The following is a 25,268-nucleotide window of genomic DNA, read 5'->3' on the forward strand; positions in this document are numbered from 1 at the left end:
CTCAGAATTACCTTATGCTTGGTGTTATTAAGTCCTTCCGTTATTTTAATTGTAGTGATTAACCACACCTATGTGTCAAGCATTACCGGGCAGGCAGGCAATCAGACAATCCAAATGTCCTGTGGGCCATTCAGTACTTTCTTAATCATTTCAGAGCCTCATTCTAGTAACGTCCCGAGAAATTGACCTCATATATAAGTTGACGACACCCATCGGCACAGAATTAATGTTATTATTCTCCATGCTGTGGAGCAGCTACGCAGCATTGGTCGTTAATATACGACAACAGGGATTATTATATTCCACGGAGCCCTCGAGGACTCTGTGCTCCAAGGGTGGGCTGAACAGGGCAGCGGTGGGAGGAAACAGAACAAATGCAATTTAAGTCCAAAGAAATGTTCTCCTGAAAACCCAATTACGTCTCTGTGGGAAAGACAGGGTGATGGGGTCATTTTGTTCTTTCTAATGGAACGACAGAATGGCTGCGTGTAATGATGGGGTCTCTTTTTATTCTCTTGGCTTTCACTCACAGCCCACATCACTGTCACACTTCTTTCGTCACCCCCCCCAACACACACACACACACGCACACACAGCCTGTACAACAGTACATTGCAGGAAGATCGTGATTAAAAGTCCTCCAACATAGTGTGATTAAAAAGTAAGAAACTTTTCAGTGTCTGAAGATGGATTTCGAATAATGTCTCAGAAAAGTTCTCTTGCTTTTGCTGAAGTCTGTGAAGTGAGGAATTGAAAAGTGGGAAACACGGGGAGAAGGAGATGTTCAATCTATTTGCAACTAGCCTCTGATGTCAAGGTGTGTGTATGTGCTAGAATTTCTGAGATCATATTTCATCAACGTGCGTGCTTGCATGTGACAAGTACAATTTCACAGAAGAGGTGGCCTCAGACAAATGATTTGTCCGGGGAGGAAAAGTGCTTATCGGGCACAATGTAACGAGCAGAATGCAGCTGTAAAAGAGCAGAAAGAGACCAAAAAGAAGTACATCGAGGAGGGCAGAGAAGGGAGTAAATAGATAAATGGGGCATAGGGGGGAGCCGTTGCTTGTGTTTACAAGTTTAAGTCCCAGAGTTTTCATTTATGAATGCCAGCGAGAGTTTCATGTAATGTCATTACGGTGTAGCGGTGCATGGAATTACTTTGGAAAGGAGATGTGTGTGTGTGTGCTCCATTTGATGCTTTGACAAATGAACAGAAACTAAATGTCTACCTTTAGGCACACAGACTCTCTTATACACACCGTTTGTTTTCAAGTATCTCATTATTACTCATTTAGTCTTTGGGGACTGTGCCTAAAAACAACAGTGCGTTTGTGAGTGAATACGCATGTGAAAGGTTAACAGTGTCATTAGGTTTCATTCATTGCAAGCTGCTTAATTGTGGTTTTATAATCACTCTATGATGCTAGAGGCTTGAACTTTAATAAATCAGCCCGCCTCCAACACTTGGTTTGCAATTGAATTCCCAGACGTGCTTAAGCTCTCACACCTACAAAAATGTGATAAATATTCACGAAGCCTTTGATTTTTCTTTAAACTTTGCAAGTTTTCACATATTTGTTGAGCTACAACATGAATGCTGGAAAAACATTCTTATTAATAGCATTTTATTGATTTCAGGTAGCCAGCTTTTATCCAACTGAAGGAACAACACAACAAGCAGCACATCCCCTGAAGCTGACAGGGGTACAACAGAAAATAAATTGCACTGAATATTCTACTTTTGCAGCCACGATGATTTGCAACAACTAGAAGAGACTAATTCTTGTTTTTGTGATCATTACACACAGGAAGATATTATATAATACAGTTGCATTCGTGTCAGAGGTGACATAGCATCCTGTTTGGGACATCATGTCTTTGAAGAAAGGAGTGCAGTCGTGTCAGAGTGTCTCTTGTGTGCTGCTGTGATGAACAGAGCTCAAAGCTATTGATTTCTTGCGAGGGGACGGGAGGTCATTGTGCTAGGTTTGCACCAAAGTTCTCTTTCAGCTCTAGATGGACGTCCAACCTTCCAGTCACTCCCTCCACCAGCTGTCCCCGCAGAGCAGAGTAATTTTCCAGGCCTCCAAGCATCGGATTGCCTCGTAGGTCGTGGGTAGGGTTGCGACAGGGAGACGAGTATTGATTGGTTCAGCGATCTTTCGCTTGGTTATGTTAGACAGAGCAATGAGATGGACGTCCCCAGAGGATGTTTGCACAGTGCGTCTTCTCCAAGAAGAACTATTCATTCCAGCAGTCCAGTCACAAGCGCCAGCTTTAAGACCCAGTATTTACACAATCCCCACAAGCAGCCCATGGGCATGTATTATGGTAATATATGCATGCAAAATCAATACGTCAGCCATTCATTATTTTCAAAGCATGTAAGCAGTGGTTATCTCAATTGTAAACTAGACCAGTTGATATTGAAATGCTTCACAGAAAGATATGTGCTGGTGTTATTTGCCATCTATCTCTTTCTGACTCGCACAGGGTTTCTCTTCATGGATAAGGAGGTACAAATCATATGCTGCAGATGAGGTGCTAAAAATCTGCAGTTTAGATCAGCGGCCTGCCTCATTTGTACATAGCAATGTGCAGACACACAAACAACTCAACCCAACCTCCTTTATTTGTAAAAAGTTAAACAAATGAATAGCAAATTTTATACAGCAAGATTCAAACAACACCTAAAGCAATGCAAGTAACACCAATAATAATGAAATCCTGTTTTGGAAGGAACTGAACCAATATCAATAAATGCATTTAATAAATGAATCTAAAGTATTAGGCTACAAATCAGAAACCAGTTTAAAATAGACGTCTTTAACTTTTAAGTATATGCATGAGTGCACCATTCTGATATCAAGAGGCAGAGGCAATTTATAGATATATAAAAACAGAAGGCAGTCTCACTGGCACTCTTAGAAGATGCATTTAATGGAAAAGCAGTTGAGGATCTTAATGATCTGGCGGGCACGTAAAATTGAGAAAAGTCTCTGAGGTTATTTAAAGGTGTGCAAGCAAGTAAAAGAAAGCTAAAAGTAAGCTGGTGTAATGTCTCAAGCAATGTGGTAATATGATCCATTTTCCTTGTCCAGTTTTATAATAGGTGAATCCAGTGAAATGGAAATTGCAACAACAACTAAACAGCTAGTCGTGGGCAAGAATACGAAGTTTGGCCTCTCACTGAATTAGAAATGATCTCAGTTTGATATATTTAAAATGGAAAACTGATCATCCTGAAATGAGAATCAAAATTTTATTCAGTTTTTGTTTTAAGCTGTTTGCTAAGACTTACTGGTTGTAACTGTTAATCATCTGATGGTAATTAAAATGATGATTGTTGATGGTATTCGTAATATTTTCTAATGCTTCAGTCACACTAAGGGAAATGGCGGCTGTGGCCATGTGCAATGAATATTCAGTCTCACTGCTTTTAAAATAGTTGCTTTGAAGACAAGGGCCAGGTCTGCAACCACTCACAATAAGTTACCATCTTATAAATGTCTTTAGTGCATTAAGACGGCAATAAAGTGGTGATAAGACGGAGCCAGTCTCCTATCAGTTTGCGATTGAATGAGGCTAGGTCAGCAGTTACGTGCAGTCTGTGATAATACACATTAACTATTTAGATTTAGAGTCTGGCCTCAAAACCTTTGTTACTTTGGGACAAATTCAGTTGCCTCAAGGCGCTTTATATTGTAAGATAAAGACCCTGCAATACAGAGAAACCTGAGAAACCCCGAAAATCAGATGACCCCCTGTGAGCAAGCGCTTTGGCGACAATGGGAAGGAAACACTTCCTTTTAACAGGAAGAACCAGGCTCAGGGAGGGACGGCCATCTGCCTCGACCAGTTGGGAGTGAACGGAAGAACAAAGGCATTCAGTAATCTTGCGTTTGTCTAAAAAATACAACCAGCTGAGTCGTGTCCCTATTGCAAAGAGATGTATCACAGATGCTTTGCACTCATTGCGCAGACTGACTCAGGCTGTTGTTGATCTGTCTGTGTTTATAAATCAGATAAATTAGATACTTTGCAGTCAGTCTGAGTCAGATTGTTATTGTTGGGAGACAGGTTGTCGCCCATCAGTCAACCAGTCATGTGAAAGTGTTCGCCTAGAGTTGGGGTGTGTTGCATGCTCAAGCCCTGGGCAGATTTAGCAGTAGCAAGGAAATTAGTGCCCCTTTTCTACTTTAGTGTGACTGAGACATTAATGAATCATTTATAGAAAAAAATTAATTTAGGCCCAGAATGGTTCCTTGAGAATTACCATATTTAATACCATGTCTTTAATACCAGAGAATCCAGGCTGACAAATAAATAAATAAATAAATAGATAATAAAAATAAAGTGATTAACATCTTAATTTAGCCAAGACGAAACAATGGCACAGTGACCCAACCTGTCTAGTGCATGAATTAAACATTGTGATCACTTGTATCAAAAATCTACACTGAGGTCTGAGACAAGAAGGACAGTAACCATGTTTGCATTCACAAAGATTTTAGGCCATTAACAGCTGTCTCAGTGCTCTGTGATGAACGTTAAGCAGATGGAAACTTTTTTAAGTAGCTGTTGTTGGTTGATTGAAACGCCCTTTCTCTAAAAGTGGAGAAAAGAAAGTAGGATGTAAAGTGAAGAGAACAGAAATGATGTAGATAGATTAGATTTCTTTGAGTGTTTTTACCACTGAAAAGTTGTTGGGAGACACTTGAGTTAAGAGCAGACTTCATTATCTTTGTTGCAGCTTGGTAGATGCTATAACAGCTTTGGAATTGGAATAGTATGTGGAGCTCATCATACTAGTATTTTAATGATTTAGTGATTTTCTTTTTTAAGACGCCTGCTTAGTAATCTATGAAGAGATACAGAGAAACAGAAACAGTAAACACAGAAACAAATGAATTGCAACATTACTCTGTGATGCTGTTAATCTGGTAATCGCTCATTTTAACCTTTTAATTGTATTTTGTAGTTGGTAAACCGGTGCCATCTTTCTCAAAGGACCAGATCGCTGATAAATACTCATGGCAGGGGACATCCCAGAGGTGTTTTTTCTTTGCATATGCAAGACAAATATGCAAATGAGTCATTATTGAGACTAAATAGAGATGGATTTAGAAGACTGTCAAGTGCTGAAAAACCACTCGTCCCTCTCTCCGTTATAGAAAAAATTAAATACTGTGTTTAAATTTCAGAGTGGGCAGTGGAGAGCCCTGAAGAAGAATACAGTGAAAGATACAGAGATCTCCATACTCAAACTCACATATACACCTCCGCTGTGTGCTTAGCCCCCACTGCTGGAGCGCAGAGAAGCTCCCATGTTGCCGTGGTGACTGCGATGGAAACAAGGGGCTTGTTCTTGACTGACGGCCGCTGCATTTGTTTGTTGTGTGTCAGTGTGTCTTCAGATGCACATGCATATGTGTGTGGTTCAGTCAGGCACGTTTCCCTTTTAAACACCACGAGTGGCCTAATTAGCCATTCATTCACAGTTGGTGCAACACAACACAAACAACTGGCTCGCTGTTGTTTATAAACGAACCAGTTATACATCAAAAGATCCCCCAAACAAATCCGTCTAAAATAGAATAACAAATTAATTTTTTTTTTCATAGAAAAGAAATTGGTGTTCTTTGTCATTTAGGACATTTTCAACCCCCTCATTTTTGTTCTGTGGCATAGAAAGGCTACTAATGAGCCTCTCATTGCCTCGTCTTGTTATTAAGTATTAATGTTCCTGTTATTTTTAACATGTGGAGACATCAATTTTGGGGTCATTATAGCAGAGGCTCAGACCCTCACAAAACACCTCTGACTGTCTAAAACTGTGTGCCCAGATGTTACTTTAAATAAGCAGAGGAGGTGGCAGCGATGACAGTGCCACTACTGGAAGGTTTTTACATTTGCCTGTGGCTGTGACAGAAAGCCTGTTGATCTATGCGTGTGTTAAGAAGGTTATATATATTTAACTATATTTTTGTGACATAAATAATTTCTTGTGAATCTCATTCCCTTCTCTTTTTATCCTGTGGAACATTCTTTTGTTTTATTTGTTGACTTAACTTTGGTTTTATATTTTTCTTTATATTTGTTGCTTTTGTAGGAGCTTTTCATCATCCCTGGTATAAATGTTCATTTCCAGTATACTGACGAATCAGGATTCAAGACGTGAACCAAACTTGTGACTTTAGCAGTGCTAGGGAATTTGGACTGCTTATTTAAAACAGTCATTTTGATTTTTTCACCCCTCCTCCTCCTCGTGTTGTAACACAGAAAATTAAAATAAATCTAATTTTCTGCTTAGTGACATGCTGTAACAGTTGTCAGGCCACAATATACAAATCAGCTGTTTAATCGGCATAATTCAGGTAAGCTTCAGTTTGTTGGACTCGGATGTTATTCTCTGCTGTTTGATTTGGGCAAGCAAAATAAATAAACCGCCATCCAAACATGAGGTCAGAATTGATAACTTTTTCCACTATTGATGGTAGATCTGTTGCATACCATAAATCTATGGTCGTTAACTGGCAGTTTTGAAACCATAAGCGTCTGATGAAACTTTAGCAAATGAACTTGTTTATTGTCCCAGTTAGCAGCTTATGACACTCTATTTATTAGTAAATAGAGTGTCACTTCTGGTTTTGGCCTTGGCTCGGTGCTGAATTTGTTGGTTTTCAGATTTGTTGCTATATAAATATAATTGAATTCCCCTGAATTAAATTATGGAGCACAAAGAAGTAGTAAACCAGCACATAACCCTGCGTAATAAAAGCAGTCTGTCACTTTTGGACATTTCTGTTCTAGTCGCACTTGGTATGGTATTCATATCCCTTAAAAGTCAGAAACTGGATTAGTTCATTTGAGTTTGACTATTTTTCTCAAACTAGCACATAAAACTATAAATGGTCTTTCAATTACCCCTTTCCAAATTTCAGTAATAATTGCACTATGGGTGGCTCTCAGCTGTTGGTGGAAAAATGATTGCTAAAGAATGCATGAATACGATATGAGGTTATTAATATTTATTAGCCTATTACATAAAAAACCATAATACTTCAACTTTATTGATCATTCAATCAATAGATTGTGAAATAAAATGTAAAAAATGAACCACAGCTAGCTACATAAAACTGTCGCACTCTCATCAGAACTTTCTTCTTTCTCCTAACTTATCACACTCTTTCTTTCTTTCAGTAAAGCTATTATTATCCACTTCTGGCAAATCATACACAGCATGAGAAGAGTGGCAAAGCACATGCGTAGTTAGCAAACATACAAGCGCACTCAAAGCTCTCAGTGCAGCTATATTACAGGAATAGAGTGTGTGAAGCATATGTAGGCTCTGTGTAAAGTGAGTGGGTGGCCGAAGCTGCAGATTGATGGGAGACCCCGTGCATACTGTTAAAGCCAGTCAAAAATCCTTTTCCCTCCCTTCCTTCCTCGCAATAGGAAAATTGAGGCTTTGGTCTTCTCTGGATATGCTGACTCTGTATTTGATGATGATGATTTTGTTTTTGTTCCTTAATTGCATCCATGCCGTGTTGTGCGTTTGTACTTGGATTTCATTAAGCCCTATGTGTTCAGGGTTGTCCTACACTTTCAATCTACTATTTCACCTGCTTTTGGTACAAATGCTGACCACATGCAGAACAACAGTTCAATAAATCTATTGTTTTGGCATAAGTTGATAAAAAACAATAAGCCCCACTAACCAAATTGATGTAGTCGTGTGTTCTGAAATATACTGGCGTGAAGACGGTACACTGCGTTTGGATATGCTTGTTAAACAGGATGCCTCAGCTGACCACATTCAGTCTGCAATAACAGGTCATCTATAATCAGCTTCCATTCTCCAATAAACACATATTTATATTTTCCATCTTAACAGCAGTGTATCTCATTATCATCTACCTCTCTCTGATAGCCACTTACTGCACCACGGAGTTATGGAATTGTTCCTGCATAGTGTCGCTTGCCAATGTGGTAAAATTACAGGCATTAACAACAGCCTATTAAAGCTACAATTGCATCGCACTGCTGGATTACTTATTGATATTTGGCAGAATTGCAGCATTAAAAATGTTAATGTAAACATAATAAATTCTGGGGGGGCGGTAATAAAAACACAATAAAGAGAAAGATCAAACAGCATTTATTATCATCTTAATATAATTTATATTTAGATAAAACTAAGATTGACAGTTAAGTGTAGTGGTGCATACATTAAACAATGGATTTAGTGTATACATGCACAACTCTTGCAGAATAATCAAGTTTGCTTTAAGCTCAAAGTTTGTGTTTTCTGGTTGTGTGTACCAAAGCGTAAATTAATAATAGCATAGCCTCTGCTAAGCACAAAATCACAGTAATTCCAGTAAAGATTTAGTCTCAAGAAATAAAAATGAATAAACCTCTTGTTTTTTTTGTTTTAATCAAAGCCTCCAAGGGTAAAGTACATCTTTGACTCTTCTTTTCATGTGTTTGTGGTCAGAGGTCACTGTCTGTATGTTGTTATAGTCCAGGACTGTCTGGATTTCAGCGGTCGGCATTCATCTTCCTTAGCTTTGGTGGCAAGTTATCCTCCAACCTCCCACCGGCTGAAAGAAGTGGGCTGTGCATGGGAACCGGAGCAGGGGACAGCGTGGATGGCAGGCTGTGTTGGTACAGGTCTCCAGTTGACTGGGTCATGGGTTCAAAGCCCACCTTGAGAGACTTTAACCCTAGACGATTTGCTGCCTCGGGGCCAGGTGAGGAACTGAGACGTTGCAGCTTTAGGGGGAGGTCTCCGGTGCTGCAGGCCTTCTCTGAGTGCTGGGAGCTAAGCATAAGCACTTTCCTCTGAAGGTCCTCCTTCCCCGATGAACTCATCCTCTGCAATTTGCTTGGAAGTCGAACCCCAGTCCCTACATGATGGCCCCTTTCCTCAGCAGTGTTAATACAATCCACAGAAAACACGCGGTCACGTCGGGCACCGTGGCTCTCAGTCAGTGCGGGGGTAGGAGTAGACAGAGGCGAGGGGAGAGAATTCTTCTCTTCATGCTCCTTGACACTGTACGGTGGTGTCGGCACCTCGAACGTGCTGTGGAACTGAGAGTAGTCGACCCTGAAAAAACCCTCTTCCAGGGACATTACTGGTAGGAAACGATGGCCCCATAAAACCTCATCCTCAGTGTATGACGTTCTTGCCTGGCATGTCATACCTAGAAGAGAGTGACGGCAGTAATAATTTTAATAACTGCTATTAAATGGGGTTTCAGCAAAACAATCATAGGCTGATAACGAGGAATCTGTAGGATTGGCATCACTGCATGCTATCTCTTTTCTCTCTCCTTTATTTCTTGTGATGACAGCTTCATGCTTTGCTCTGTGTGATTATCCAGTTCAGTTTAGTCACGTACTAGAAGATTTAAAATAAACCCACATGAAAGGGCTATTGCATTTCCCAGTTCATAAAAGTAACAAGAGGCTTTTACACCCTAATGTTTTTATTTTCAAAGCTTGCCATGTTCCAATACTGATGTACTGTAATGGAATATGTGAGATGAAGATCATATATATGCATATATTTCTTTCCTGGATTTCATAAGCTTTGTAAGTTTATCTTTCCTTGATCTGGTAAATTATTTTCACATTTTCTTCCATTAATAGTGGCTAAAGTTGGCAGATGGTTTAGGCAAAGCTGGTTGTGATAATTGCTCATTTAAATCTGATCATCGTGATGCTCTTACATCAAAACAACATGGCATGTGTTCTGTCTTTACTTGTCTTTATTTAACTCTCTGTGTTGATTGCAGCTTCAGTCTTCGGCCAGCTAGAAGAAAATCATCTGTTGGCAAACTGGGATCAGTTTTCATCATGCTCTGGTGGAGGGCCTAAATTATAGATGATGTATTAAGCAAAGATTTCTAGTAATGGGGGTGCCTGTGCGTCTGCTTTGTGTACACGTTTTCCATTTGACCTGAGGCTTGTAAAGTAATTTTCTTGACTTTTGGATGTTTGTTGGAGGTCATTCGTGATCAATAATCACTTAGTTTGAGTTTCTTTTCTGATCCAATGGCTTTGCTACAACCTGAGCTCTTCTGTGAAACACTACAGTTGGCTAAAGAGTAGGAGTCTGATCCAGTCCCTCTGAGGGATGATATGTTCTGTGTTATGTCATAACCTGATGCTATTCCAGGCACACGACTCATCTTCATCCACAGAAACTCTTCACCATTTCTGTATTTTTTTTCTAATTGCCTTAAGGCTCAGCTTTAATTGCAGTTGCAAGTTTAGGATAATTTTCCAGCATTTTCTCCTCTCTTACCAGTAAAAAATTGAACTTCAGTTGATTATAGTTGCACAAGACAACAGTAATATCAATGCAATGGAAGCTTTTGGGTCGAGTCTGACAGGCATGCTAGTTAAGGTTCATCATTTAAGCATACTTTAGGTATTCTGGTTAATGTCTACTGCTTTTTGCATAAAAATAAAAGCCCTCGGCACATCAAGACTTTATGTAAAATTCCTGACACTGGCAGAGGTTAGAGAGTACATCAACTTCATTTGCTGAGTGTTATGTTAGGGTCAGCGAATTTACATAGTTGCACATCATCTGCATATTGTCAAGGGGCAGCCTAAAGATGGAGTCAATATACCATTAAAAGGACAAAAAAAATCTTATGCCATGTTGACTGCCCTTTAGTTTTATAGTTTCTTATATAGAGCTAACAAATTCTGCCATTCTCAGTTTTCATCTCATTAGGTTGCCAGAAGTCAGCACCAGCATGGATCTTGTGTGATGCTGGGTTCAAGCGACAACCCATGTGATCCTGTTCTATTGCCACACAGAAGAAACTAACTATAACTCGTTGTTTAAAATCAGACCTAAACGAGAGCTTGGAATTGATTTTAGCTGTCAGAATTTTTTTTTTATCAGCAATGAAATTAAGTAGTTTTGTCACATTGTTGAAAACAGAAAAAAAAAATGCCTTGAAGACACAAACTAAAACTGACAAGAATTAGAGCCACTGCATGGTAATCTGTCAGGTCTGGTTGAAACAAAGTGAATGAGTAGGAGAGACGATCAACCAGCTGAACAGCTGTGTCAGCAGCAGCTGGATATACCGGGAAGCTGTTAATGTGTTTGGGGTAATGGGATGTGGGTTAGTGTGAAGATGCACATACGTAAATGACATTTAAAAAATATGCTTATTTTTATTATTGTTATCATTTTTAAGCATTCCTTTTCCATACAGTTGACAGCATATTGTGGACAATTGTAGGTGACACTTCCAGGGCTTTCCTCTTCTACTCCTCAGCTCCGAGTGCTGTGCACTGCGACACTAGACTTCTAGCTGCACCCTGATTTAATGGTGTTATCAACAGAGCACAGCCGTGTTGCCTGCCTGGCTTCTCGCTTCCCGCTGATCCTTCCCTTCTGCTCTAAGCCTATTCAGCTCCATGGTTTCTCCTACAACAGTGACACAGGCAGGGTTATGGGGGGATGCCTAGAAGCACGGCTGAAAAGAAAAGAGGAGGATGGATTTATTTGTATTGGACTTTTGGGATGAATCATTGTGTTAAATATGCAACAGAGAGATCTGTGTTGTTGCTGAGGGTACTCCAGCATGGCTGCCTGTAGCGTACAGCAGCGGCTTTATACCAGTGTCTCACACCCTCTGAATTACTTCTGCGCTCAGCTGTCATGTGAAAAATAGAGTGGAACTTCAACTAAAACCTCATTCATCAAAGTGACACACGCATCTATGACCACAGGGTTTTATTATGCATAGAGTAGACATAAACGAATTCTGCAGAAATAAAATATCCCTTGAAATTCAATCAGTGCGTCATTCTCATGTGTTGATGTCATCCTTGGTTTCTCCAGTTCTCGTGCTGTTCAAATATGCCAAACTGGGAAGGTGGGGAAATTAGATTCCAGATTATGAGTATCTATTTGATAGGAGCGTTATGTGGCTTGTTATTAATGTCGGACTTTACATTTAGATTGGGAGTGAGTAAAGTGGGGAGAGAAAACAAACAATGGGAATGGGGAAGGACACAGTTTAAAGAAATGACATGTAAGATTGCTCACCGGTAGTTTCAACGATGCCCTCGAGGATAACGACAATTTCAAACTGTTCACTCATGAGAGAGCGCTGGGATAGGTCGAAAAAGGGGCTCTTGGGATTAATTTCATGACAAATGGTGAGAGGGGATACCAGAAAGAGCTGGTCTGCACCCGTTCCAAAGCCTACATCCAATTCGCACTGGTCCAGAGGCAGGAACTCGCCCTCAGGTGTCTGACGAGACTGAAAGATAAAAGTCACACATAAGTAGACGGAGACAGAGGAAAGTGTAAAGAAAGCGAAACAAAAAGGTACAAAAATAAAAGAAAGAGACAGGGAAGTGATAATTACATTCATGTAGTCTTTAAAAAGTCAATTGAGTTCTTCTGTCCACCTATAAATGAAATCTTTTTGTATTCTACTTGGTACTTTATGACAATGTTAAAATGCCCAGTATTACAAGTCCAATGGAAAAGTGTGGCAAGTTAAGTACCTCATTTGTAATTGAGCTGTATATGAAAAACTATTTAAGCTGCTTTAGCATGCTTGCACTTTCTGCCCATCTGCAAACTGCTTTGCAACCCACTTCTGCTCCAACTACTCCTTTCATGCTGTTCTCAATGCTGCCTGCTTTCTCCTGTGCTGGGTTTTGTAGTTGATGTCTACCTTCAAATCTAAAGGACAGCAGATTGAAATAACATCAATTAATTCGAGTATAGTGGTCCAGACTCAACTGATATTTTAAAAGCAGACCGATAGACTATAGAAATATTATTACTTTCATCTAATTAATAAGTGTTCCAAAATTTCATGAGTCAAAAGGTGAGAAAATGCATTTCTCTTAAAATATATAACTCTCTCACTCTATATATAATCCCTCACTCTCTCTCTGTGCTATCTTGTTTGCCATGTCCACAGACTTTGCGCTTCACATTGATTTCTAGGAGAACTTGCAGGCAGACGTATGAGACAGCTGTGTTTGGACAGGACTTGCCCACAGAGCGTTAACTGGTGCGGAAGCATTTAATTGCCCAGATGATGTTAGAGCTCAGCACCGGGGTCCTGGATGTGTTTTCTTCTTTCCTGTCTTATTCTGTCTAATCAATCTGTTCACCTTTTCTCTTCACATTTTCTCAATTAGCAGTCTGTTTCACCTGTTATTACAAAGTCTTTTAAATTTCAAGACATTTTCTGACATCCTGCTGCAAAAAGCCTTTCCGATTTTCAAAAGCTTTAGGGTGGGCCATTTATATGGATACACCGCAATAACATGGGAATGGTTGGTGATATTAAAGTCCTGTTTGTGGCACATTAGTATATGTGAGGGGGCAAACTCCTCAAGATGGGTGATGACCATGGTGGCCATTTAGAAGTCGGCCATCTTGGATACAACTTTTGTTTTTTCAATAGGAAGAGGGCCATGTGACACATCAAACTTATTGGTAATGTCACAAGAAAAACAATGGTGTGCTTGGTTTCAATGTAACTTTATTCTTTCATGAGTTACTGTATTTACAAGTTTCTGGCCACTTATAAAACATGTTCAATGTGCTGACCATTGTCTTGGATTGTCAATGCAACCCTCTTCTCCCACTCTTCACACACTGATAGCAACACCGCAGGAGAAATGCCAGCACAGGCATCCAGTATCCGTAGTTTCAGGTGCTGCACATCTCGTATCTTCACACCATAGACAATTGCCTTCAGATGACCCCAAAGACAAAAGTCTAAGGGGGTCAGATCGGGAGACCTTGGGGGCCATTCAACTGGCCCACGACGACCAATCCACTTTCCAGGAAACTGTTCATCTAGGAATGCTCGGACCTGGCACCCATAATGTGGTGGTGCACCATCTTGCTGGAAAAACTCAGGGAACGTGCCAGCTTCAGTGCATAAAGAGGGAAACACATCATCATGTAGCAACTTCAAATATCCAGTGGCCTTGAGGTTTCCATTGATGACGAATGGACCCACTATCGTTGTACCCCATATACCACACCAAACCATCACTGATGTTCGACTAATGCCACTCTCCAGTGACATGCAGCAAGTGCTACGCTGTGGGCTCTTGCTGAATGAAGCTAGGATAGCCACTGATGTTTCTTCATTAGTGAGTTTTCTTGCGTCCACATTTTGGCAAATCCAACACTGAACCAGTTTCATGAAACTTAGCAAGCAGTTTGCTGACTGTAGCATGGGAGATGGGTGGTCTCACAGGGTGTCTTGCATTGAAATCTGCTGCAATGACCCAGTTACTGCATTCACCAGATATCAACACAATTTCGATCTGCTCCTCACGTGTTAACCTCTTCGACATGTCAATGGCTGTGAACAAAGAGAAACTTGTAAATAACTCATGAAAGAATAAAGTTACGTTGAAACCAAGCACACCATTGTTTTTCTTGTGACATTACCAATAAGTTTGATGTGTCACATGGCCCTCTTCCTATTGAAAAAACAAAAGTTGTATCCAAGATGGCCGACTTCTAAATGGCCACCATGGTCACCACCCATCTTGAGGAGTTTGCCCCCTCACATATGCTAATGTGCCACAAACAGGACTTTAATATCATATCACATCACCAACCATTCCCATTTTATTACGGTGTATCCATATAAATGGCCCACCCTGTATAATTAATGTGAAATATTTTCATAGCTATAAAAAATGTAGGAAGGGAAGATAAAAACAGGTGTGGGTGGGGAAAAAAAGTCTTGAGCATCAAAGATTATTTTGGCAAAAATCCACATTTAAGATAATTAGGAACAATATCTTCTTTGGCATCGTGGAGCTCAGTTAAAGTCAGTTATCAAAAAAAGACGCTTAAACTCCTTTTAAAGTAAATTAATGTCATTAACTCCAAAGAAAATAATCTGCAAAAAGATGATTTTATTCTTTTCACAGATTAATTTTTAGATTCTTTAACATGACACCCTGCCTTCTCTACTCTTCTCTCTTTTTTTGGGTCATTGTTTTACCTCAAACCAATTATTTGGATGCGTCACTCACCAGCCACCCACCTAACAGCACACACTACTCCTCCACTTCAGCTCCACGCAGCTTCATAATGAACTCCCACACAGACTACCACACAGCCTCACCAGCTTCTCTGTAATGCTTTCTGCCATTTCTGGATCTTTTGTTCTTGTTGTGAATCTTAATAATAATCAACACACTATTCACTAAAACACAGTCCCCTCTTTCACCCCTGCCCGAAACACCAATGAAACTGGAAATTGGCCATTTGTAGGCTACTTAACACACCCCTAACTTAGCCGGGTCATCTGTTTACTGATCTAAGCCATTCTGTTTTACTCTGACCACTAATTTTGCTCTGGCTAGAATAGAAATTATCCACTGGAGTTAGCTAGTTAAGCAGATGCTTGCTCCATGATTTGGTTAAAAAGCCAGTCTGCAGACTCATTGTTGATGTTTTCAGCCCACTGGTCACCAGCTGATTGAAGAGCGCACATTAAATTAAAGACACGGCTGTTGAAATATATTTGCATGCTTAGCCTAAACACTTATCTAAGAGAAAGCTTTCTGCTTTCAACTTGCAATAGAAAAGGAGTGAGAGATGAAGAGGGGCTGTAGTGTTTGGAATGTAGCTAAAAGTAGCTGAAGTTGCAGATATGTAAACCTAAACCCTAAATCTGAGAGCAGACAGCTGCTGAAAGTTTCAGCATTCAGGGAATACTTCTGGTAAATGGTAAATGGACTGGTTCAAATATAGCGCTTTTCTACTCTATCTGATCACTCAAAGCGCTTTATACAACTAATTCTTTCACCCAATCACACCCATTCACACGAGCATTTTTTCTAAGCTGTTAAGTGCTCCCTATCTAACATTCATACACATTCACACTCCGATGGATCGGAGAGCAACATGGGGTTAGTATCTTGCCCAAGGATATTTTTGATCGAACCACCAACCTTCCGGTTAGTAGCTGATCTGCGCTACCATCTGAGCTACAGCCACCCCACTTCTTAACAACAGGGAAATAAATAATGATGTGCTATTTGGCCTTCAAATAAACCAGACCAGGTGATGTGCTGATGCCGGTCTTGCTACAGGTGCTCGACAGAAAACAGCAGTTGGAGACCACAGCACAAACAACCTTTATTGTGACTCTGTGCAATGAACTTGCAGTCATGTTTCCTTTGAAATGGTTGCTTCAAAAATGGGGTCTGTGACCACTTAGAGTCATTTGCCATCGTTAAAGCAACTGTGGTGCATTAAAATGGCAATAAAGTGGTAATAAGAGATTCCTGGTTGAAGGAGTCGAGTTTGCAATTCCATTAAATTTTTTTGTGATAACAGTGATAAATAGGTGGAAATTTACAAATCTCTTGCTGTCTGTTGCAATTTTGTTGCCATTTGCATACACATAGACTGCTTACATTCAGAGTCCAGCCAGAATCTCAAAGATTTGAAACAGAAATTAGTGATGTCATTGCTCCAGGACATCATTTTAACAGCCGAATCAGACAGGAACTCAAGCAGCTTTGCTTTCATGTAAGAATATAACTAGAATACGACCAGTTGAGTGGAGTCCCCATATTACATATATTGATTGCAGAGTGTTTGCAGTCTGTTATAAATCAGCAATTACTAGCAGACCTTCATTAGTCTAAAGGTGACTACAATCAGGCCCAATCCAACCACGACTGTTTAGAGACAGTCTACCTTTTACCAGGGGACCTATGCAACCACACTGCAATTGAAAGTGGCTGCTGTAGTACTTTTAGATTGCTAAATGTGAAGAAATTAATTGGAATCATCTAAAAACTACAAAGGAAATTTCTGTCCTCTTCTTTATTCTCCTGTGTCTGAGCCATTAGATGAACATGTCTTCAAGAGAGCTTAAACACATAAGCACACTTTTTTCATGTATAGTATAAAGTTTATGGAATAAAATACACTTTGCTTGAGCGTTTCTCTTGGTTTTTGGTACCTTCTTTAAATGTGATGAAGTTTAAAGTTAACTAGGCTATTTTTAGGCTAGCTAAGCTATAACTGAGCATGACGTGAATGTAGGTAATCAAGGCATTATACCGAATGGGAAAACAAAAGTAAAAGCAGAAACTGTTTATAAAATAATCCAAAGACGATACATCATATTTATCTGAAACACTGATGCTGACTAGTTTAACAAAATGTCATCAGGTAATTTTTCTGATGCATGCACATAGACTGCATATTAGTCTTAGCTAATGTGACGGTGCACAGAGATGGTTCTGCATTTTATTTCCTCGTGTAAATTATCTCAAAATGTTGCAGCAGGTAATCATTAATCCAAACTCCAAACAACCGTGCATATTAAACAGCATGTCTATAAACATGATTTATTGTTAGAATCTGTATTCGTTTTACTAGATAATAAAGTAGCTACTGCTGAGTTTGAAGTGCTGCAAAAATAAGTTTAATTAATGAAATTTTTCTTTTAGTGTGCTTCTTTGTACTTCCCGCCCCCCGCGCTACAGTTACTAGTCCTAGTCCGATTTCATCCTGACCTGCCGGTGATATTGTCCTATCTCCCAGATGCAAACTGTGAATAAGGTGCGAGTAAACAGGTTTTGCATTGCCAGAAAACACTGCATTCTATTTCTATCTCCTGTGAATATCAATGAGATGCTCGTCTGGATTTATGTCGGGGAATGACTTTCGTGTCGAGCGGGCATTGTTCACTTGTCAGGTGCTTACAGGCCACTGAATACTATTTGGCATTGTTCCTCCTTTGAGGGTTATCTCATGTTAGCTTAGGGAAATTCTTCTTTTCACTTTCTGTCTTAGTCGCTTAAGATTAAAAAGATGGATGACTGTATGCAAACATTGACAGGCAAAGCTTCTTACAAAGGCCCCCTGGCACTCTCCTAGACTCCTTCTTGCACAAAGATCCCGAGATAGCTGAGCTTGTCTGCTTTTTTTTCCTCCTGTAAATCTGACATGCTGTTTCAACCAATCAACAGATTTTTCTCTCCAAGCTCTCACATAGTCAGACAGGAACTGTTTTTATTTCTTCTCCACAATATTTTTGGGGAGAAGAAGCACTGGATGAGCACACAAACATCTCTCTTTGAATTTTTACCTGTCACGTCTGATTGCTCACCATGCCCATCAACGACTCAGCTACTCATTATCATTAGAAAAGCGAGGCGTTTTTTTTTTCCCCCTCTGTGCTTGCAGTGGAAGTGTCTCAGTGGTGTGAATGATGCTCATGGATAAAGACAGGTGATAAATAAAACTGATTAGACCTAAAGGGTCCTGGTCTTCCTACTCAACTCCACTCCTGCTCGGCCAGACCCTCATCAATCAGCAGCCTCAGTGGAGATGGGAGTGGAGGTGCTTATAGGCAATCAGATCGACCGGCCGACAATCCGTCCAAATCACGCGCGCTTTCAGGCTGCAAGTTATGCACAGCCTAATCATTAGATTTAGAAAAGCCTTGGTTAACATTTCATTCAAGCCAATCCAGCCAAGACTGAGTGAGATTAATTAGAAAAGTTAAATCACAAGTTAAATTAATTGGGAGAAACAACCTGAGGTAGACTGCATGGTGTTCTTCTGCTCTTACAAACGAGACTGCAACTGCAAACAACTGCTTGTGTTTAAGACTGCTTACGAACGGGTTTAAAATGAATGTCTGCATCTTCCTACACTTTCAGCTGTTGAAAGAATCGCTTAATGTAGCCAGCCTCTGGTAAAAGCATAAAAGACGGCTCAGTTTCTCTGCAGAACCTTTGTTGCACCATCGTCACCAAGGTGACCACAGCAACTCAAGATTTCATTTTTCCTATTTAAATGTGTTACTTTTCTCCTTTTATATAACTGAACAACACTTACATAGAGCTTTCATTGCTTCGCCTAAAAGCTCCCTTTACGCAGTCATTTCTGCTTTACTGTAAATCGCTTTTTACATCACAATCAAATACAGTTTAATACACCTCTGCATGATCTGTTAATGAAAGAGCTCAGAGGGGAAACCTCACTGAGCTGAGCAGGCACACAATTACACAATTAAATTGTGAGACCAGCATTTGGTGGATTTATCCACTTTAGAGAACGTTTGTCTAAAGGTGCTCTTTTATGAGTGTGGAAATGTCAACTGAGAAGAGGAGAGTTTTCCTATTTAACATGTTTTACCGAGGGTAAGGTCCAGGTTACTTTTCTTTGAGACTGCATATTTTTGTTGTGTGTACTTTTTACATAATAGAACTGAAAGAAAGCTATTCAAACACACATGGGCGCATTAATCGGACACACATAATTGAGTCTTGAGGCACAAGAAAAATGCGGCTCATCCTGATAATGTGAGACCAGCTATTGTGCACAGATCAACTGAAAAGCTTCCAAAGATGACACCTACTCAGGGCTGTACAACAAAGTTAATAGAGGCTATCTTCTACACAACAGGGGGAGATGAATGATGGCAGAAAGATGTTAATCTTGAAATTTCGTAAATTAATGGTCTTATTTTTACTCTAAACGCAATCTTAATGCTGCCGTTCATTTCTAACGTGCACATTAGCGCCCATAAACTTTAAGCTCGGGCCAGTTAAACATGAAACTTAAAGAAGCATATTTAGGTCTAACACTATCCTTTAATGAAGGAGACGTGGGAATCCGTTTAGTTTTGGACGAGATCAAAGTAAAATGAATTTTATTAATTGGAAATTCTCTGCAGTACATACTAATAGACTAATCAATCTTCTAATCTGTGTTCTATTAGTTGCAGCAGTGCAAGATGGGCTTCGCTGCTAATTGTGAATCCGTGTAAATTGCCATGACAACATAAGCAGTGCGTTTGCGCTGCTCTAACTTTACTGCACAGCTTCATTTGTGGCATTATTAACATACAGCTCTGCATACGAGCATGAGAAATTATATTGTTAGGAAATTAATTCCTTTTAGTTATTGAAAATGTGGCGCTTACACCTGATTTTAATCTGGTTAGAGGTGCACGTTGGTTAAGCCAAATTAAGAAAGAGCCACTTTTGTGACTCATGTAACCCATTAATGTTGAATTGTAGTACACCCATGCAGTCCCTCAAAAACCAAAAATCTTCTGAGAGTTGAGATTAATTTTGGGCGATTGTTGAAACATGTTCACGTTTTTGAACATTCCCTGCAAAAAAGTGGTATTTATATTTCTATGCTGCATCTGCATGTGGCTGCTCCACTGTACACTGTGCACCGTTTAACAAATAGCTCACTTTAATTAGTTTTGGGATCCAATCTCAAGCCTCTGGCAGTGAAGTCAGACACAGCGAGACAACATGACCTCCACTGCTCCAACACCTCGCCTCTTCTCCAACTTCCCACACCAGACTCAGCACACGGCTTCATAATTAGTTTATTGCTAAATCTTAACGTGGAGATAATACCAAAGGATGCTTTGCTGCTTTCTCGGTGTGTGAAAATATGCAGTAGTAGTAGAGAGCGTACTGGAAAGTAACAACCTGCCACATTTGCCTGAGTACAGAAGCATGTAAAGTCATACTGATGAGGTCGCTGTAGAGGCTTAAGCTCCGCTAAAATTAAAATGAGACAAGATTAGGTGTAGCTTGAAACGCTGAGACCAGGTTGGAAAGCCATTCAATTCTCCATGTGGCAACTTTGTGACTTTGGCAGATATGGTGTCACAATGTTCTTGGCCAAACTGTGTGTTTGTTGTCAGCGTGCACCCTGTGAGTTCTTCTTGTGTGGAAAATTCTTTAACGAGGCTCATGCTTTTAGTATTGTTAGGAGCCTAAAGATGCTGTATTTATGCAAAAATAATGGTCCAGTGCTTTACCCCTGATAGAAGAAAGAAAAACTTCACATCACAGATCCGGAGCCATAGCAAATGCCTCAGAAAGAAACCTTGGGAATCCAAGCTGTACATCTGTTCTTATGTATATTTGAGAATGCACACTCCTACATCAGAATGTTCTGTCCTGTGTGGACTGAATTATTTAAGTATAGAATACAAACACACGAGAAACATGAACAGAGCAGACTTTCCAGCTCTTGGACTCGCTCATCAATACATGCAGGGATTCGAGGTCTGTTTTTTCCAGCCCTCTGCAGCCTGATAGTATAATTGAGTCTTTTCTTATTAGAAAAAAAAAATGGAAATCAATTCCAGTTCTAGTGCCTGTGTAACCTGCTGTGCAATCCTCTGAGGAGATATACAGCCACGACTATTTTACTCCCTTGTATATCTCTGAAATAGAAGGCACCATTCATACAGTGAAAATATTAAGAAAAAAAATCTGCCAGGCTCTACCCAGCTGTTTCACTGCTCACCATCTCTTTCAATCAATGTCCTGCACACTCACACCCACCTCCCGCCCTCACAGCTACACCAGAGTCATATTTTCAGCTTGGATGTTCCACCAGGATGCCCTCTGAGGCTGCTGTGGATGCCTTCCAAAGCTGCATTTCAGCTGCTTATGGTGGGACTTTAAATGTTGGCTGTCATTGGTCAGTCTTTTCCTTATTTCGTTTATAATGCAGGGATTCAAGGCCTTTTTCCATGTCCAGTGATCATCCACAGCAGTACTACAGGGCTCTTTCCAAACACAGCAGCAACAGCAATAACTTTTTGCAAGTTGAGCTGAATCCCTTAAATTCTAATTTTTAAGAGATGAGAAACAGCATATATGGCACAAGATAATCACAAGGCTGCTTCCTGTCTGAACATCACAAACACACTGTGTTAAATGTTGATTTTTGACTTTATCTAACAAAGATTGTGCTAAATTGTCCCTCAGTGCGGTGCAGATTTCTTCTTGGCTTAAGAAAGCAGCGAGCAGTGTTCCCCTCTGCTAATACGAGCCACAAACCTCTCTTTGGCTTCTTGGGCATGACCAAAATGAGAGGGAAAACCAAAAATTTTGCCCGTAGGTGTGAGCTGATGGCCCAAGGCGCTTTTCAAATGAAGGCTCAGTGTGTCCATGAATTCCAGTAGGAAGTGAGACAGACTGATATGTGATTTTTCTGTGTGGTATTTAGTGTATTTTAGTTGGCAGAGTACAAAAGGACAAAAAAATAAAGCAGAAATAAGATTACTTATTACTTTACGTTTGTTCTTTCACAACTGGGGAGTCTGACAACAGGCTACTCTACCTTTCTTTTTACATATGCATGAGGGGTACAGCCCAATTCCCTTGATTGTATCCGCGTTTCGGTCAATTGCGTCATTCTCTTGCATCTTATTTCCTCTCATGAAAACACAAGGCAGGAAAAAAAGGAACTGTCTTTTTGTCTGAGCCTTCATCTGAAGCAACGTCCATTTTTTATTTAATTTTTTTACATTTTTGTCTAGTGACAGGGACACAGCTGGTCCGTCCGTCACTCTGATTTCAAAGTACGATGGCAGCTTTTGTTCGTTTAGAGTTTGCACAAGTAATGTTACTACCATCAGCGCAGCGGCCACAGCACACGATATTTGAATGTGTTACCTGCACTGCATTTATATTGTGTTTATTTCTGTCAGACTTCACTGGTAGCATAAATAATGGCAACAAATAACTAATTTGAATCACATTTTTTTTTAAATATATTCTCTTTATTATTTCATATTAATCCCAGTTGTAACCTTCATATTTTTTCATTTTTGGGCTAATAAATCAAACTGTCTGTGTAATATTTATGGTAAGTGATTAAAGGCATTGCATAAGAACACTAGGGTAAAAAAAATCTTTATTAAAATGTATGGTTCTTTTGACAGTCAGACCTACAGTTGCATGGTTCTAAATTTAAATGATGAAGACAAAGTAAATAAAAAAAAATGCTATTGATGCTGACTTTTCTCTTATTCTTCTATTTTCTCATTTTAATGAGCTGACAAAAGCACTTTCAATGTGGAATTATTTAAGAGTAAAGTGAAGACTGAGTCTGTGGATTTACCTAAATTCTCTTATTTAATTGTTCTCCAAACACTACAAAGATGAGAAGATGCTATTTAATATAATAGAAACCTTGAGAAATGTGCTGGTACAACCCACCAGTGTTTAAAGACATTAAAAAAATGCCTTGCAGCGCTGGATGAAGGAGTTGGTTCAGCTTTGTGCAAATCTCGTTTGATGCTTGTTTTGATTCCCACAGGAAACGGAGCTACGCAGGTGTTTTCAAATTCAATTCGGCTAAAGTGCTTCATACAGAGTGGAGGGAAAGCTGATCGTTGTCATCTGTGGTGTCCCACTTCTTTTTTTGTTTTAATGAGTTTGGGAAGAAATACTGCGCAATGAAAAGATTTAGTAAGGAAACGAACTACTTTAACCACACTGGTGGCAGCAGGAGAAAATACCCGCTCATTTACATCTCTGCATGTAAATGAGGCGTTGAATGCTTTATAAGTTTGCAAGTTACAGTTTATGAGAAGCAAGAGGAAACGCCTCAGTTAGAAAGACTAACGAGTAACGAACATCGTATTGCAGGCACAAACTTTCTGGGTTGATTTATGTAGATGTCCAAAGCTTTTCCAGATAAATCTGCAATAGTTTTTAGTATTTGAACCCCACTGATACAACTATGTTTCCGCTTGCAGTTCAAATGATAGAGATTTACAGTTGAAGTTGAATTTTGATGCAGTGTAAAAACATTTGTTTTGATTTCTGAAGTTTGAGGGCTGTTCGCGTATTCCACTTTAGTTTCTTAAACTCTGCCTCTCTTTTAAACTCTTTCTAAACAAGTTAAATGATTCCACTGCCACTAATGTCTTTGGGTATCTTATCATGAGGCAAGACTTAAAAAAGGCTGTAGTTCAACAGCACCACCAACATTTCTACACAGGGACTGCACTAAAAGGCATCCAACTTAAAACAATACAACTATGGCAGTAGTTTAATTCAGCATCGTATTTGATGATAAATATTTACACATATGTAAATCCTAAACAAGGCTTGTGGTCTGTGCACTGACTCACCAGACTGTTAGTTTTTTCTTTGTGTGTGTGTGTACTCTGGCAGCGCTGCTACAAATATTCTGTCTTGGTAAGAGAGTCTTTGAAGCGAAAGAATAAGGTTAGACCAGAAAGCCCTTGAGCAAAAAATGATAAAAAAAAAAATCTAAGAAGCACACAGTGGATGCTGTATTTATTGTATTTCACAGAGAGGGGGAGTGTAAAGAGGATGTGGGGTTGGCATAGGTCTTGGAATATATACTGATTGTATTTCTGGCAGTCTAGAAAGGAAGCAAATGGGTTTTACCTCAGCTCCATTAAAAAAAAAAATTTAAAAAGGAGTTTCCATTCTTTTTAGTGATTTCATGTCTGTTCCAATCTCATTGACACTCCTGTTTGTTAAGTTTTGGATACCCATGTTATTAAAAAAATTGCCTTCAGTTTCAACTTACTTAATTTAACACTGAGCTCCAGTGTACTGATGTACTGCACTTCACACTATCACTGGTGTATTACGCAGGTGGAGAGAAGCCTATGGTTCAGTCTTACAAGGTAGGTGAGTGAAATCATCGCAAACATGTGCAATTTTACTTTCTGCCTATGGGGTTGTTCACTTTCTCCATGCTTGTAACTGTGGAATAGCACAGTCCTCCCTGCCTCCCTCTTTTGCCTGCATGCATCATTAAGCTGACCAATGCTGTGCTTGATGTAGCTGTGCGGAGGAGAACACACATATAAACAAGCTCCAAGCACCTCTCTAATGCTGTTTGTCTTCTTTATGGCCCATTTTGCACATTGAACATGGATGTGGCTGAATGGAGCTCTATTACGATAATTAACACAGGGGGGCCTGTCAACCTTGGTGCTGTTTGTGGCAATTTTCTGCATTGCTGCCTGTTTTTAGAGTTTGAGGTTTATTAGCTGTATTCTCCCAAAATCTGCTAAGTTGAAGCCAAAATGGCACAAACCCACTTCAACAATGCATAAGCTTCTTCTTCTTTTGTGGCAGCTAAATTCAAACACTGCAGTGCTTTCTAACTCTTTTTAAATTTCAGAAAGGAAATTTTAAAAAAAAATGCATCACCTTAAATACTTTTTATGTCTTAACACTCTCTCTCCAGAGCATTGTTTTACTGAATCCAGTGATCTGCTGCGGTGTGTCAATCTCAGCTCCCTACTGATTCACTGAGTCTAACTTTCTATCAAACACAAGGGGGAGGGGCATCTGTCTGTCACATCTGCTTACTGATACACTTCTATCTGCCCATGTGTCACCAGTTGAAGCGGAGCTGATGCTGGACACAGTCAGTAGGGACC

The 25,268-nt window shown here is 39.8% G+C and overlaps 1 protein-coding gene across 2 annotated transcripts in view; it reads right to left on the bottom strand.

Moving 5' to 3' along the window:
• Nucleotides 1-8,165: 8,165 nt before the first annotated feature.
• The window catches only part of kcnj19a (potassium inwardly rectifying channel subfamily J member 19a), an 18,656-nt gene continuing 1,553 nt past the window's right edge, over nt 8,166-25,268 (bottom strand). The window contains exons 2-3 of one of the 2 annotated variants that reach the window (XM_005726184.1): nt 12,089-12,305; nt 8,166-9,212 (exon numbers count right to left, since the gene is read on the bottom strand). In XM_005726184.1, coding sequence (XP_005726241.1) covers nt 8,548-9,212; nt 12,089-12,305 — 882 coding nt within the window. In that variant the 3' untranslated portion in view covers nt 8,166-8,547. Of the gene's footprint in view, nt 9,213-11,124; nt 11,514-12,088; nt 12,306-25,268 lie in introns of those variants that run through there. The other variant, XM_005726186.1, reaches the window with a different exon arrangement.

This window comes from Pundamilia nyererei, unplaced genomic scaffold (genome assembly GCF_000239375.1).
Source record: "Pundamilia nyererei isolate P.nyererei 1_Seehausen unplaced genomic scaffold, PunNye1.0 scaffold00018, whole genome shotgun sequence".
Taxonomy (NCBI): domain Eukaryota; kingdom Metazoa; phylum Chordata; class Actinopteri; order Cichliformes; family Cichlidae; genus Pundamilia; species Pundamilia nyererei.